Source organism: Megalobrama amblycephala, linkage group LG1, assembly GCF_018812025.1.
Source record: "Megalobrama amblycephala isolate DHTTF-2021 linkage group LG1, ASM1881202v1, whole genome shotgun sequence".
Lineage (NCBI taxonomy): Eukaryota > Metazoa > Chordata > Actinopteri > Cypriniformes > Xenocyprididae > Megalobrama > Megalobrama amblycephala.
This window is the reverse complement of record NC_063044.1, coordinates 4,264,249-4,281,856: the sequence shown is the minus strand read 5'-3', so window position 1 is coordinate 4,281,856 and position 17,608 is coordinate 4,264,249. Positions and strand designations below refer to the sequence as shown.

At 37.5% G+C, this 17,608-nt stretch overlaps 1 protein-coding gene and 1 long non-coding RNA gene across 2 annotated transcripts; one reads left to right on the top strand and one right to left on the bottom strand.

The window, feature by feature from the left end:
* Positions 1 to 3,496: 3,496 nt before the first annotated feature.
* On the bottom strand, positions 3,497 to 16,306 carry LOC125256478. Its single transcript, XR_007182123.1, has 3 exons — positions 16,082 to 16,306; positions 5,177 to 5,218; positions 3,497 to 4,856 (listed from the first exon to the last, which is right to left on the bottom strand). It is a non-coding gene; the product is annotated as an uncharacterized LOC125256478 (long non-coding RNA).
* LOC125255700 (G-protein coupled receptor 183-like) lies at positions 5,544 to 12,573 on the top strand. Its single transcript, XM_048171154.1, has 2 exons — positions 5,544 to 5,946; positions 11,312 to 12,573. Exons 1-2 carry the CDS (start codon positions 5,883 to 5,885, stop codon positions 12,286 to 12,288), a joined length of 1,041 nt encoding a protein of 346 aa, XP_048027111.1. The 5' UTR covers positions 5,544 to 5,882; the 3' UTR covers positions 12,289 to 12,573.
* Positions 16,307 to 17,608: the final 1,302 nt, after the last annotated feature.

The following is a 17,608-nucleotide window of genomic DNA, read 5'->3' as shown; positions in this document are numbered from 1 at the left end:
CCATCTGAATACTCAGTTCTGGGCACACATCACCTGAGCTGTAAAGGTAAAATGGCTTAATCACACTAGAGACGCAGGAAAAGGATGTGCTGACAACGCTGATTAGCACCACAAGAATGTGCCGAGTCCCAAGCCATTCACTGGTGACTATCCTGAGCTGTGCCCAGTGTTGCCAGGTTTCATAAGCAACCTGGTCTGACAAAACAAACCTAAAATAAATGACCCCTGGTATTGGTGGGTCGGGCATTCGCAGATCATACAGTCTGCCCCAATTCATTTTTTTCATTCATTGAACCATTTCTAGTCCCTTTCCACAATAAAATAAATAAAAATGGGGAAACAAGGCTTCTTGCTTATCCATCCTGAGAATTGAACACCATTATAAATGAAATGATCACACTTAAATTATCTGACAAAATGTTCACACTCTTGAGAGGTGGTATCATCAGCATGGTTATGGTTCCATCTAGTTTTTTAAGATGGTGTTTATATGGAGACTGCCTGCTGTGGAAACTAAAGAGAAGTGATTATCATTACAGCTCCCCATGCTGTCTCTGCTGTCAGAGCCATCGCAGCGTACAGTACCTCTCATCATGTAACTTCCCACAGTCTCTCTGCAAATCGCTATGAATCAGATTTGTTTCCACATTGTGACAGGCGTGTAGTGCTCCAGACCTATTAATATTTTGTTTGATTTTGTGTTATTTATAATAATAATAATAAAAGTATGTAGACTGCTCAAAAAAATTAAAGGAACACTTATCTCAATGTGGAAAAATATGCTGGATATCTGTACTGATATGGACTGGGCAATGTGTTAGGAACAAAAGGATGCCACATCATTTGATGGAAATGAAAATTATCAACCTACAGAGGACTGAATTCAAAGACACCCCGAAAATCAAAGTGAAAAAATGATGCAGCAGGCTAGTCCGTTTTGCTGAAATTTCATTGTAGCAACTCAAAATGGTACTCAGTAGTTTGTATCTGGAAAAGGACATCACTGAGCTCCTGGACAGTCTGAGGTGCAACCTGGTGGTGTCGGATGGACCGAAATATAATGTCCCAGAGGTGTTCTATTGGATTTAGGTCAGGCAAGCGTGGGGGCCATTCAATGGTATCAATTCCTTCATCCTCCAGGAACTGCCTGCATACTCTCATCACATAATCTCCTCTATGCTCTTGAGACTGTGCTGGGAGACACAGCAAACCTTCTGGCAATGGCACTTATTGATGTGCCATCCTGGGGGAGTTGGACTGCCTGTGCAACCTCTGTAGTGTCCAGGTATCACCTCATGCTACCAGTAGTGACACTGACCCTAGCCAAATGCAAAACTACTGAAAAACAATCAGAAAAGAAAAATGTCAGTGGCCTCCACCTGTAAAACCATTACTGTTTTGGGGGTCGTCTCATTGTTGCCCATCTAGTGCACATAATTTCATTATCACCAAAACAGCTAAAACTGATTAACAACCCCCTCTGCTACTTAACCAGATCAAAATCCCAGGAGTTTAACTGACTTGATGCTATTCTCTGATTAAAAAGTGTTCCTTTAATTTTTTTGAGCAGTGTATATTATATATATATAGAGAGAGAGAGATAGAAAGTCTTAAAAGATTAAACTTAAAAGGGTAAAAGCAAAACACAAAACAAAGTGTATGTTTGTATGAAATTTTACAAGCACTTTACAGGGTTTCATTTTTTAACATTAGTAAACCCAATTTAATTTTTTCTAGTGATAAAGTATGGTTACAAGCCGTTTAATTCATAAAATTGAATTACAATTAAAAATGTATTAAAACTAAATTAATTAAAACTAAATCCATAAAATTATCCCATGTTATGAAGTGCCTGAGAGAACCCTTTAAGTGTCTATATACCTTTTAAGTGTAACATGAATTAACAATGAACAGTTATATTTTTATTAACTAAAATTAACAAAGATTACTAAATACTGAGAAATAAATATTGATAATTGTTAATGTTTGTTAATGCCTTAAGCATGCTAACTAATAGGACCTTATTATTAAGTGCTACCAATTAAATTTAAAGGTGCCCAAGAATGCTTTTTCACAAGATGTAATATAAATCTAAGGTGTCCCTGAATGTGTCTGTGAAGTTTCAGCTCAAAATACCCCATAGATTTTTTTAAATTAATTTTTTTAACTGCCTATTTTGGGGCATCATTAACAATGCACTGATTTACACTCGACGCCGCCCCTTTAAATCGCGTGCTCCCTGCCACGAGCTCTCGACTATATTACAGCGCATTTACAAAGTTCACACAGCTAATATAACCCTTAAATGGATCTTTACAAGATGTTTGTCATGCATGCTGTATGCATGCTTCTAATTATGTGAGTAAAGTATTTATTTGGATGTTTACGTTTTATTCTGAGTGAATTTGAGGCTGTCCTCCGTGGCTAACGGCTAATGCTACACTGTTGGAGAGATTTATAAAGAATGAAGTTGTGTTTATGCATTATACAGACTGCAAGTGTTGAAAAATGAAAATAGCGACGGCTCTTGTCTCCGTGAATACAGTAAGAAACGATGGTAACTTTAACCACATATAACAGTACATTAGCAATATGCTAACAAAACATTTAGAAAGACAATTTACAAATATCAGTAAAAATATCATGATATCATGGATCATGTCAGTTATTATTGCTCCATCTGCCATTTTTCGCTGTTGTTCTTGCTTGCTTACCTAGTCTGATGCTTCATCTGTGCACAGATCCAGACGTTACTGGCTTGTGTAATCCCTAACATGGGCTGGCATTATGCAAATATTGGGGGCGTACATATTAATGATCACGACTGTTACGTAACAGTCGGTGTTATGTTGAGATTCGCCTGTTCTTCGGAGGTCTTTTAAACAAATGAGATTTATATAAGGAGGAGGAAACAATGGTGTTTGAGACTCACTGTATGTCATTTCCATGTACTGAACTCTTGTTATTTAACTATGCCGAGGTAAATTCAATTTTTGAATCTAGGGCACCTTTAAAATTAAATTGACATTAAAGATCATTTTTTAATTTATTAAAGTATTTAAAAATGCGTTGACAAGAACTACAAGCACACACTTTAAAATGACTTTAGTAGTAAATCAATATTTATGCCTTGTTTTATAGAGAAAAATCTTAACAGTCACCATAAAATCAAAATTAACAATTCATGTTTTAAAAAAATCATGTGACTCATAATCTTTTCAACATCTCTTCTCTGATGATGTGTTTACTAATGCGAGGGCGGGGCAACCTGTCACTCACATGAATTCAACCAATAGCAAACCACAATCCAATCAATTCCCCTATGGACAACAAGTCCCACCCTACATTTTTCTTGTTCGAAGAGTCGTTTTACTTAGATATGTGTCACAACAGGGAAGAAAAGAGGATCACAACTTCCTTTTATGACTTGAGAGTCTTGAGAATAATGATTAAGAAAATGCGTTTTGCGGAGTGTATGTTGGCTATTTCACAATACATAACTGCACAATGACTGTGTGCAACTAAATTTCCACTTCGTCAAACAAGCTGTGGTTGCAGGCTTTCTTAACTAGACATATATAGATGTGTTGTGAGAAAATGTGTGATGGCCATGACTGTTAAATCATGGATAGATGCCCTGTTTTCCAAACCCTAATGGATTCTGGCTTACTGAGCTCAGATGCTAAAGCCAATAGAGATTAATAAGACATCTGAAGCATCATCCGCTAACTGAGTCAATCCATTACTGGCTGACATAGCAAGCCAAGGTCTTTATCCACTTTCACATAGCACTTACCTATGTACGCAAGTAAAAAGGAGCATTCATTTGTGATATTGACAGTGTGGTGTATAAAACCAAGATTTTTTATTCCTCATCAACTGAGTTGTTCACACAATCTTTCGCAAAACCATCCTTGCACTGAATGTAATACAACAATTTACGTAACAATGGTTTTATGAAGGATGCTCTCCGATGAAATGGCCGGACACACAGTAAAATCTTGTGCAAATAACAGCTGATAACACAATCTGATCTGACCAAACCTTTTAAGCTGTCACATATCAGAAAAAAATTGCTAATAGTTTCCTTTAGCAATTATTTGATTATGTCTCACCAGCTATTATGAGAATGTCATGTTTGTTGATGAATATTGCTTGCAAATTTAAATTGTGTAACTTAATCATGTAAAGGAGATTCATCAGTCTTCAGCAGATCACTCAGCACAGATCACTACTGCCCTCTCTTGCCGCTAAAGACAAGAATCCTCCCATTCTGTCCAGCTCTATTACCATTAGTGAGATGATTACCATGCCTTTTGGATTTTTCATATGCAGCATCCATAGAACTTTTCCTCACCGATCCAAAAGAAATCAGGTGAAGCAGCAGTTGTGCATAAAATCAGTGTAGATCTTATATAAAAATCAATGGAGATCTGTCAAAGAATTTATTTTCTTAGACAAATTTTAAACCTATTTCAGTGATGTTTAATGCATTTTATTACAACTAACCCCGAGTTTGAAGTTGTCATAAAATAGAAGTTATCATCCATTTTTACATGCATAGTGTAACATACTTTGTGAGTGAAACAGCTTATCGAACAAGAATAAACATGAGACTGGACTTGATTTTATCTATTGGTTGTTAAAGTTGAAATAAAAAGAAAATTCACACAATTTTTTTTTTTTAAATGCATGTTATGGATCTCATTGTGAACAACTCATCCATATGCCTCCCGTATGTTTCCTTTGTTAAAAAGTTTTTGACCTTGTAATGTATAATTAAAATGAAACAACTCTCCTCTCTCTGGTGATGTATGCAGGACTTCTCCAATCATTTAGTGTGCTAAACTCCATCCCTGTAATTTGAGAACAAATAATACGTCATTGATGTAAAATGATGTATATCACAGGATAAGCTAATTTTTGTAAAAATAAATAAATAAATAAATAAATTACTTTTATTTTTACTTTTTTATTACAAATATACCCTATACATGCGTCTTTGCATAAAAAAAAAAAAAAAACTGTAATGAAAATAGATAAAGTTCCCATTCCCCCAAAATAAATGAATTTAGAAATTGAAAAGAAAATGAGAAAGGATATGCTACAATGCATCTGTTAAACTGCATAATTAACAACCATTACCCACAAAAAATGCTACTGAATATTGCCTTACCATGTTCAGTTAATAAATGAATCCAGGGTAATTCCAACTCATCTGTATTTCATAAGACAAATAAAGAGAAATGCATCGCTGCATTAATACATAAGATTATAGGTGCATAACACACAGCAGTCATGCAAGCGCACAGGACTCGGCAGCAGAGTCCTGCACCTGTGCTCTCTGTTTGCAATGAAGGACTGACATGAGGGCCTCTGGGCCGGTGGTATAAAACCAGGACCAGTCCCAAGATGCAAATCCGCCCCCAGACCGAGTTTTGGAGCATGTAAGTCAGAGTCAGGGGAGAGGTGTTGTGCGACAGGCTGGATCTCAGCCGATGAAGGTCTCATGCTTCACCAAACCCATTTATTCTCTCTGATCTGACCGACTTTATGCAGTCTTTTCACTGTCTTGATTAAAAGATACACCTAAGCATAGTAATCTAAAGATTAATGTAAGTTTAATGTAATGATAAAAATTGCAGATATCTTCAGTTTGTATCTTCATGCATTTGACTCATTTAAAATAATCAAAAGCACAAAATTATATAAAACTCATTGTGAGCTTTTATCAAGAAAAAACAGCCACCAAAACAGCTCTGATCCTGTGAGGACAGAAGAATCTAGAAAACACAGTCTAATTCACCATCAGGGACCGAGTCCAGAAAGCATCTCAAAAAAGATCCTCCCTCCTACCAACAATTGTAATTCCTCCTGGCCTCATGATGTTTATAAAGGCGACTCCACAATCTGACCCGCATCTTTACGACAAAAATCATCTATCCGGTAAGAAGAATGCTTTTTCTTGTCTTATCTGTCTTTAATTATGATTGTTTTAAATATTAAAAGCCATAAATACTGCTGCATGCTTTTTATAATGTTGGTATTCTGTAAGTGCCTTTTACATGAAAAAGGATGATCTTGCCATTGTATTGGTTGCTTTAAAACAAGGGTGTCCAAACCTCCTGTACAGAGTTTAGCTCCAACTTGCCTCAACAAACTTGCCTGGAAAGTTTCTATTATGCATAGTAAGATCTTGATTAGGTGGTTCAGATGTGTTTAATTGGGGTTGAAGCCGAACTCTACTGGACAGTGGCCCTCCAGGAACAGGTCTTTAGATTATCTTCAAATTTTATAAACAAACTTTAAATTATTAGTGTACATTTGTTGTTTTGGGTACTTTCCAAATCAAGTTTTGTACTTTTTTTAAGATTTAAAGTGTTAATATGATATAAATGTGACTTTTCCACTAACAACAACTTTTATTTTGAACTATTATTATTATTATTATTATTATTATTATTATGAACAAAGCATAAATTGTACTAGTTTTTTTTTTTTTTTTTTAACTATTACTATTAAAAAGTTAAAGGAAGGTAGAGTTAAAACCACAACCTATTTTTCTATTCCTAATGTAGACCAAGTTGTTAAATACAAAATTTGCAGAATTAAACTAAAATTTTATTGAAATCACACAGAATAATCAACTTGTCATCTTTTGAGAGTAGATCAGATTCATAAAAACTGACTACTGATATAGATTTCCATTTGTGCTCAATAAAGCAAAAACAGACCTGACCAACTTGAATATATAAATGGACACACTTTATCAAATCAAGTGCCCATTATTACCCTGAGCTGAAGGAGAAAAAGTCAATTGATTAACAGTCAATTCAAGGAATCCTCCTAATCTTTCTCAGCACGCATGCTCCCACTGGAGAGAGTTTATCCTAAAGGCAGAGAGAGAGAGAGAGTAGGTCAGGGACATGCTCAGGGCCACAAGGGCCTTTCTGAGGCCCCAGTGGAGCAGTGGTACAGAGAAAAGCATGACAAGAACACATGAAGCTTCAGACTTAAGGGAGGTGCTTCAGATAAGCTCTGCTATAAAGGAGACAGATGAACCACAGACCTTCATCAGTCCTTTGTATGTTATTTGACATGTTTTGTAGTATCCAACAAATAATATTTCGTAGATGAATAGTTCTGACTCTAAACTCTGATTAAACAAGCCATGCAAGAAGTACTACAGTGCCGATTCAATGCCGTACACTGTGATTTTCATACTTATCTTTTACAAAATAGAGCACACATCTACAGTTTACCCTAATCTTTGTAAATTAATGTTAAATACAAAGAGCGCTGTTGCCACAACCTACCCACAGGTGTGAGTTGTAAAACTAATAGAAAACATGATATTTAATGTTTACTTTCTTACTTTAGTTTTTTTTTTACTCAGTTTCCTTTGATTTGGAAGGGGGTAGTCATGTATGATAGGGATTTTACTTTTGTAACTGCTCTATGTTTACGCTGATATTACTGCATGTTACCGCACTTATGACCTCCCCTATTTATGCACCAAGTTTATATGTTGTTTATCAGCCCTAAAAGTTCCTTTAATGTAATTTGCTGTGCAAAATATGATAATTTAATTCATGCAACAGAAGCTAGCAAATCATTTTTCAAGTTGGACATTGTGAATATGTTGCTACAATTGCAACTGCCTCGCACATAGCGAAGTGTGCCCTTATATATGCTGTGGAAACAGGGCGGGACTCGTGTCTTGTACAGACCCTGATGGAAGTCCCTCTCGACAGGTGCTTCTACACAGATGTGTTCCTGTGCCCTCGTGTTTGTGCAGTGACTGCACTCCTGTGGGGATATTCAGCCGGATAGCAGGAAAACATCCTCAGGGGTAGATTATCCTGCCTGTTTGTGGTAGCTGATGCATTGTTAGATGACAAAATGTGACATGATCCACAAACTGTCTTACTTTGGTAGCTTGAAGCTACTAAAAAGATAAAGTTATTGCTCATATGTTACTTGGGTCTCAAATGTTTCTCTAAAATTCCTTAGGAGAAATAAAAATGGACACAAACGAGAACATTGGTGACATTTAAGAGTGTTGGTAAAATTTGAAAAGGTAAACTTATTTACTTCACGAACTTGGAAAACAGCGATAACGGAATTTACCCGCTGTCTGCAGGGTTGTGTTCTTATCTCCGCCTCAATGATATGTAATACTGAAAGTTGTCATAGAGATTTTGTCTCTTACCCCCACTTTTTGCTCTTTCAGTTGTGTAAATTATGCGTTTATATTCCATCTGCATTATCACGAAACCCACAACACAACAAACACAGCTCCGATCACGGCAACCTCCATCCACCGGATTTCAGCGTCTGTAAATACCGCACTTAAAGACGCCACTGTCGGTGGAACAGTTAAGAACAGTTCCTATTCCCAGTGTGAATGCAACCAGGAACATGGCCCGGGAGATAAATTAATTTTCAGGGAACTAGTGGCAAGTTCCTAGAACTGAGTTCATAGAACTATTCGGTGCGAAAGGCCCTTATCTTTCTACTGAGAGTCAAACTATAGGGCTTTCACACCAGAGGAACGTTTTCATTCCTATAACTATTGGCGGAAGTAAAAAAAAAAAACATTTCTGGTGTGTATCTTGCACTTCTGAGGCAGTGTGAAATCAACTTTAACCCCTGGTTTCACAGACAAAGCTTATGTCTAGTTCCAGACTAAAATGCAAGTTTGAGCTGTTTAAATGAAATCAGCTTGCACTGGCATATTAAATGCCCCAACTGAACTAAGGCATAATCCTGGCTTAAAGGGGTGGCTGATTATGATTTCACTTTTTTAACTTAAGTTAGTGTGTAATGTTGCTGTTCAAGCATAAACAATATCTGCAAAGTTACGACACTCAAAGTTCAAAGCAAAGGGACTCATAAGTTTATCCACTAACCATTCAGAAACATCCTGTTGCATTCTACATGTTGTCACTTCTTCTTGAGTCTCTCCATCATTGTCCAACTCCAGTTGGAACATAAAAGGATGAACAGTTTCTGACATTTTAAGCCCCGGAATCACAGACAGGGCTTAGGCTAAGCCAGGATTAAGCCTTATTTCAATTAGGATATTTAAGTAGCTTTTATAAACATACCCTAGAAAAATATTACTGGTGTGCATCTTGAAACAAAACAATGGCACTGACATATTTTAAGATATATCAGTGCAAGTTTCTTTCAGTTAAAACAGCTCAAACATGCATTTCAGTCTATGACTAGCTTAATGTGACCTCCTAGACTTCCATTTTTTTCAAAGGAGAAACTTGTGATCAGATTTTGAAAGTTTTCTTGGCCTTCCAGTCATTTTCCATTCCATTTAGGTTTGAGAGAGCCAGGTTCTCACTATTACTCAAGTGTAAGGAGAGGTCACTAAATACTTGCCACTTTAGCCTGTAGAAGTCTTTTTTTTTCCTGTTTTTTAATAATGCTTACAAATTTAAAGTTTTTCCTGGTCATATTCTAATAAGAAGTCTGAAAAAAAAATTATATGGTCACTATACCATTGCTAAAACAACATCTAATGGTGTCCTAAGACTTTTGCACAGTACTTTATATGTATTATTATTAAAAACTACCATTTCCCCTTTAAATATTATCTAATCCAAGGCTGTATTTACAGTACATAACCAGATCCTGTAATGATTGGGTTAAATCAACATAACACTGCTGTATAAAGTGGGCTCTAAATGAGCTCTAAAATACCTCTCCATTTGAAAAAGCAAAAGCAAGTAATGTTACTTATATTTATTTTGTAAACGTAAAAAATACTGACTTACCGCAAGTATCCATATAACGACGATGATTGATGATAATGATGATTATATCATTCGTCTGTGCTAGGCCTAAGAAATCATCTCACTATAGTAGCAGCAGATACAGATAAAATAATAAAAACGCCTATCTTAACATCACTAAAATGAAATAAGAAGCCGCTTACAGACGCTCACCTCCACACATGTAATTGTAAACACAACGCTGACGTCTTCACTTCCAGGTCAAGTAGAAGCTGTCAATCAAAAACTCAGTAGCCAATGAGAACACACCACTGCTGGCCCCGCCCCCGCGAGAGATTTGTGCCAGAAAGACGAACGAAAACTCTGGGATTGTAAACGAAAACTTCAGAAGCATAAATGAAAACTCTGGAAATGCTTTTGTAAGTAAAGATCAGTGAAAGAAAGACAAGAAACTGTTAGCAAAACATGCAGTGTATTAAAAACAAAGTCAAACATTTTGCCTGCGATTTATTTTTTTAAGTTTCAAAGACATTTTATTCAGATTCAATTTATATTTTTATTAGTTTTTTTGAAAAGTTACGTTCATTATTTTTGGATCAAATGTAATTCCATACTTAAGCCTTGTCTGTGAAACTGGGGGAATGCGAGTCTGCTTGAGGTAATCGGAGCTGCTAACATGAGCTCTTGAAACTCCACCCTCTTCTTGAGAGCAGCAGCTCATTTGCATTTAAAGGGACACAAAAAACAGAGTGTTTTTGCTCACCCTCAAAGAAGTGACAAATATAACATGCTATAAAAAATTATCTGTGGGGTATTTTGAGCTAAAACTTCACATACACACTCTGGGGACATCAGAGATTTATTTTATATCTTGTAAAAGTGGCATTATATGACCCCTTTAATCTAAGCCCTGTCAGTGAAACCAGGCCTAAGGACTGTCCACTGATTGCCTTTAAAATACAATACTGAATGCATATAAAATGTATCATTGCCTTAGTCTGACTTGCTGACTTACACCTCCAAACAGCACATTCTCAAAAAAGAATCCTGCTGTGTCCTGGAAAAAGAATTTACTCAAGTTCTGGAGTTTGCACTTAACCCATGCATGCTTTCCAAAAAAGCTTTCACTCTACAACGATCCTACTAATGCTGAAGTATCTAAAGGTTACTGGATTTAAAAAATAAATAAATAAAAAAAAATTAAAAATGTGATTTTGGCCACGATTTTGGAGTTTTAAACAAAATTGGGGAATCGTAAAATATTTATTTTGCCATCTAGCAAAGTCAGCAGGTGACATGCTCACCAATTATTCCGCCAATTATTTATCTTTCCAATTGCAAAGAAAATTGTGGGTTGAAATTGTGGGTTTTCCTGCTAAAAACATTGAATTGCTTGGGTTTGTGCAGTACACTGTATGCAGTATCATAGCACAAAATCAAAATCACTGACAGAAAAATGACACTGTCCGTCTAGTTTCAGTCAGTCTGATATTATATTCAAAATCAATTTGTGAGCTTGCCATTTCAAGTTCAATTAACATAGTTTTTACTGTTCTTTCTAGAGTCTCATTTCAGATCCTCAGAAGTCATGGAGGGTCGACTACGTCACGACACAAGATTCAGCTACATCTTCAGAAGCAGCCTGCCCTCCTCTAACCTGACGACCAATTCAGTCAATGCGACACACGTCTTCAGTGTGTTCGATGGCTGTGAAGATATGGTGGCCGGTGTCGTTTTTGACCTAGCTATACAGTGCTTCAACGTGATCATAGGAATACCTGCCAACATCCTGGTCATAGCAAACCTAATAAACACCCGGAAAGAGCCTTCAACTTCTGACATCTTCCTGGGCTGCCTGGCTTTCATGGACGCCTACTTTGGATTCATGACGATCATAGCTTTCCTCAATTTCTACCTTTGGAGGAGTGCTATGGGTTATAGGGCTATGAAATTCTCTTATGGCGTGAAGGACACCAGTGGGCCGCTCTTCCTCTCATGCGTCTGCCTGGATCGCTTTATAGCCGTTCTTTTCCCCATCGCATTCGGACAACTGAAGGACATCAAATACAGGATCGGCCTGACCATTGTGGTACTGCTGCTCACTTTTGCTTATGCTTCAGCCAAAACCGTTGGTGGCCTCCCCAACTTTGAGAAGGTTTTCACTGGTGAGGTCTTGTTTGCTTTCACCTGGATGGTTGTGTGTAACGTGGCCATCCTCTGGGCACTGAAACACTCACGAGGCTCTGGTAAAGATGAGATGAATCCAATGAAAAGAAAGGCGTTTAAGATGGTGCTGTCTATCTTGATCATCATCGTGAGCAACTATCTCCCACCAGTTGCCATGTTCCCCTTTGAAGACCATTATCCACACAAGATCTTCACTTGCTATGTGCAGCCAGTATGTTTTGCCTTTGTAAACATCAGCAGCACTATTCAGCCCTTAACTTACTTGTCCCGCCTAGAGAAAGTACCATTCTTGCCTGAATCTTGTGTGAAGAAGTTAAGCTGCAAGGAAAAAGACAAACCCCCAAAGGAATGACTTCTGCCATGGTCTGAAATAAATGTTCTACACTACTGATACACTGGCACTGATTGTTAAATGTAAATTAGTAGCTTCATTTCCATAGTTATTCATATCTCAAAATATCTTATTATTTTACTAGATGTTTTCAGACTCTTTCTAGCTATGTTGTTGATGAATTTTTAATATATGCTTTGTTTGAAATGTTAAAGCATAAATGTATCTGTTGTAAATCCTGAGACAAATAAAACATGCAAAGAATCATTTAAAGAGTTTTGGCGCCACCATGTGTTACAGACAAGAAAATAGAGCAAAATGAGAAGTTGTTTGTGATAGATCTCTGAAATAAATCTATTTATTAAATCTGTTATCCTTCATTTAAAGTACTGTGATCCCATTGGGTAACCATGACACATAAGGCATCCAATGGCTATCTTTTCTGTCTCCGTTGTGTGTCAGTAGAAGAGTTATCAAGCCTTAACTGCCGGTCGGAGTTAGGTTACAGAGAAAGAGTGAAAGGTGGAGAACAGACAAGGTTTCTTCACAGATTATCCAGCTGGAAGAAGACAACAGCAGTCAGAAGGAAGAGAGAATGACATTGCTGTCTGAATCAACAGATTATCTGATTATTACACTTTTGCTTACAGGAGGCATGATGTCGTAGAAAATCACCAAGATCAAAAATAAAATCAGCTCTGTACATTTAAAAAATGCCACTGAGCTTCCTTTAGTTCAGTTGTTCTTTTACTTATGGAGATGCATCATAAATACTATTTTGTAAGTAAGTTTTTGAATAAGCCTGAATACCATTTTATAAAATGAATTCATGTATGCTTAATTTTGTGTCATGTCATTTCATCTTTAGACATGAGCTGAGTTTGGTCAAATCATAACTGATTTGACCCACCGATCAAGGTGTTTATGCTGGCTGATGAGCAAACTGGTCTTCCAGAGAAAAGTGGTCTACACAAGTCTACCAGAGGAATGGAAAGCTGCTGGATGAATCGAGGTTTAATGGCTGTCATTGACCAGGTTTGTGATATACTATATATGGTTTGTGATTTTCCTGATTGCTTTCTAACAAACTGATGGTGGCCCATTTTTCTTTTCTGAATTTCTTTTATAGAATGACCATCACAACTTGGAGAGCTTGGATTCTCACGGCATTTCAGTGAAGACTAGAGGCAAATTCCCCATGACAAACTCATGAGAAGAAATATAGTAAGTGGTGGCAAGAGTTCTTTCAAATCATATGCCATCCTAAGTATCCACTGGATAGAGTCTATTTCAGAAATGCCTATGCAGTGTGTGATTTCAGTGTGATTTTCTTCTGAAAATAGTTCTGGTACAGAGTGATCAGTTTCAACATTTACGGCTCAGGTGACTGGCTTAAACACATTTCTGTTACCGAGTGCTCATTAGTTCAGTCTCAAGGTCACCATGATCAATCAAACTTCAGCCATGCCCTGGCAACCAGTCAGAACACTCTCAACCATTTATAGGTCAGGACTTGATTTCTTCTTTCAGAAATGTATTAGATTATAGGAAGTTAGGTGTTGCTAACTAAGCGGAAGCAGATCTGAATGCCAGTTTGCAGTCAGGCCCTATTCACACGAACATGGGTATTTTCAAAACTGCAGCTTTTTCTATGGGGTTTAGACGTTCCACCACATGCAAACGCAGTATCCAGTCACTGAAAACTCCTGCTAGGGTGAAGATTTTTAGAAACTCTTGTTGCACATTGTCATGTAGACGGTGAAACTAGAGATTTTAGCTTGTAACGTCGGAGTGCACACCGTTATCTCCTTTGTTTGACGTCAGATTGTGTGCCACTATCTCCTTTGTTTACATGAGGCGAGTCTGTGCAATTGACGGACGTAGCCAAAATATTGCTGCTAATAACTGTGCTAACAGGGCTTATCACATGTACACAGATACATGCACAGTTCTCCCATTATATTGCGGAACAGAGGCGTCAGAATGCAATACGCAGGACACTGCTTATGACAACACTCCGACGACACAGACATTGCCGCCATCGTCGCCAGTTTTGGATGAGACCCAGTTGGACCTCTAGTTGGTGGGACAACTTTGAGAATGAAGTGGTTGTTGCTGAAGAATGGCGAGAGAATTTTCATTTGTCAAGAACATCACTGTTGTCTTTGAGTGAGCTGCTTCGCCCACACATTGAAGGGAAGACTGTAATCAGAGATCACCTGTCAGTGTTGTCAAAAAAGTTGCCTGCACACTGTATTTAGCAGACAAGGGCAGATTACACAAGACGGAAAACGCATTTGGATTATCAAGACAGGTAGTGTCGAAAATAGTAAGGCAAGTGTGTAAAGCTATTACAGTCCACTTAGGCCCTGTGTACAGTTACCTGTCACTGAGTCCAAAGTAGAGGAATGTATAGCAGGGTTTCACCAAGCCAATGGCATCACTCAATGGCCGGGTAGTGTCCCTGATGCCTGAATTTTTTGCAAATTCCATGCTGAACACACATTTGAAAAATGGTAAGATCCACTCATCAAAAAACAAATTATAGAACACGAGGAGGCCATTCGACTTTTTCATCTTGGGGACTCAGCATATCCTTTGCTTCCCTCCCTGATGAAGGAGTATGCAAATGGGGGGGGGGGGGGGGCACTGTTCAGGAACAGTATTTTGGACTGTTCTTATGTCGAGCTAGAATGGTCATCGAATGCGCTTTTGGCAGAATGAAGCGCGGTTTGGAGCATTGAGAAGGGCAATGGACATTAATCTAAATGACCTTCCCTTTGTCATCTATGCCTGTTTTGTGATCCATAAATACTATGAGGCCACCAAGGAGACGATGGACGAGAACAGAGTTATAGAGGCAATTCGGCATGACAAGGACAACCAGCAAGACACACAGACTTATTTCAGTCACTGATTCGATTCGTAAAGCTCCGAAGCAGTGTTTTGAAATCGCCTATCACTATATTGTTGAAAAGTCGTTATTTTGTTGTTTGGCGCACAAAAAGTATTCTCGTCAGTTTATAATATTAAGGTAGAACTAGTGAACTCCCATGAACTGAATTAAATATGTTTTTAGTACCTTTATGGATGTTGAGAGAGGAAATGTCATTGCTTTGAGTGCAGGCCTCACTGAACCATCGGATTTAATCAAAAATATCTTAATCTGTGTTTCGAAGATGAAAGGTCGGTCTTACGGGTGTAGAATGACATGAGGGTGAGTAATAAATTACATTATTTTCATTTTTGGGTGAACTAACCCTTTAAATAGAGTAAAGGTTATGCGTTTTTGGCGTGCTGTCCGGGTGGAGGGCTCAGATCTTGGAAATTTGGCCTGAACCCAGAGTACTCCCCCCGGTTGTGATAAGAATAGTTAGGACTGATAGGACTAAGTTTTAGGCAGAGTATTTGATGCACGAGCTGTACAGTCTCCACCCTCTTCTGGAAACTGAGGTGGGGAGCAGCAGCTAAAGATATTTGCATTTAAAGATCTTTCACTCAAAAATGGGCATTTACAACATGGTATAATAAATGATCTGTGGGGTATTTTGAGCTGAAACTTCACAGACGTATTCTGGGGACACCAGAGACTTACTAGGCTATATTACATACTGTAAAAAGAGGCATAGGTCCCCTTGGCTTGAAGCACCAACTAAACAGTGAAAAACTGAAATAAATAAATAATAAAGCAGGAGAGAGATTCAACTAGAGTACTGTTAACAACTACATCACGAAGAGAAATATCGACCCCTGCTCACAAATATTGCATAACCATGCCACGACGGGTCAGACTAAAAACCTACTCATAGCTTACCTTGTATAGTTGATGTCTGTTCTAAACAAGTCGTTGTCGGCTGGGTTTTGAATTTAAGATGTTGATAACACGTCGTAATTTCAATTATCTGTTAGTTCTCTTTCAAAAGACAGAAGTGCCAAGTTGTTAAGGCATCCTGTCAACTTTTTCTAGCCGTGTTTCTTTCTTAAATGTGTCATAAATAGCCATTTTTGTGGGCCTAACGTAAAAAGCACGATGCTTGGAATCCGTTTATTGGCGCGAAGAACATTTCCTGTAAGTTAACTAAAGAGAAGAATTAATTAGCATATTCTTATCAATATTAGGATAGAGTTCTAATGCATGACGAAACAAATCATATTTAAAATAATTATTGAAAAAAATTTAAACGTTAGAAAATCGTATTATTAAAAAAATAATAATGTATATATCCCTGGATCTGATAGGGTGGGCAAGCTGTCACCCAGGCCCACCCGTAGATCCACAGCATTACAAGCAATAAACGCGCACAGACAAGCTGATCGTTCACTCACACGTTTCATACAGAAAAATGTTTGTTCTATATATGTAGCTTTGATGAGTACTCTTTTTTGAAACCCACGAACATGTAAACCAGCTGCTGAAATGGGCACAGCGTTTTAAGTGAACTTCATCTTTTGACCACCAGATGGTACCATATGGAAAAACATTTCAATACATTTGTTTTGAACCCCTCAATGCGTCTGTTATGCAGTTTTGTTTTTAAGTAGGTATATTTATTTTAGGATAAAATGTTTTAACATTGTATTGAAATGTTTTTCCATATGGAAAAACATTTCTGTTTTCTGCAATATAAAATTTTAGGAAATGAATCACATTAATAGCCTACATTTTTATTTGCATGATGGCATTCTGTGATGTGGGATGTGAACAGTGACCAAGTGTTTCACATTTACATAGTTGCACGCATAGATAGATAGATAGATAGATAGATAGATAGATAGATAGATAGATAGATAGATAGATAGATAGATAAAAGTGAGGTGAGCCTTAAAGGGTTAGTTCAGCCAAAAATGAAAATAATGTCATTTATTACTCACCCTCATGTCGTTTCACACCCGTAAGACCTTTGTTAATCTTCGGAACACAAATTAAGATATTTTTGTTGAAATCCGATGGCTCAGTGAGGCCTGTATAGGGAGCAATGACATTTCCTCTTTCAAAATTTAAATCAGTTCATGTGAGTACAGTGGTTCAATATTAATATTATAAAGCGACGAGAATATTTTTGATGCGCCAAAAAAACCCAAAATAACAACTTATTTAGTGATGGCCGATTTCAAAACACTGCTTCAGGAAGCATCGGAGCATAAATGAATCAGTGTGTCGAATCAGCAGGAGCGCTAAAGTCACGTGATTTCAGCAGTTTGGCAGTTTGACACGCGATCCAAATCATGATTCGACACGCTGATTCATAACGCTCCGAAGCTTACTGAAGCAGTGTTTTGAAATCGGCCATCATTAAATAAGTCGTTATTTTGTTTTTTTGGCGCACCAAAAATATTCTCG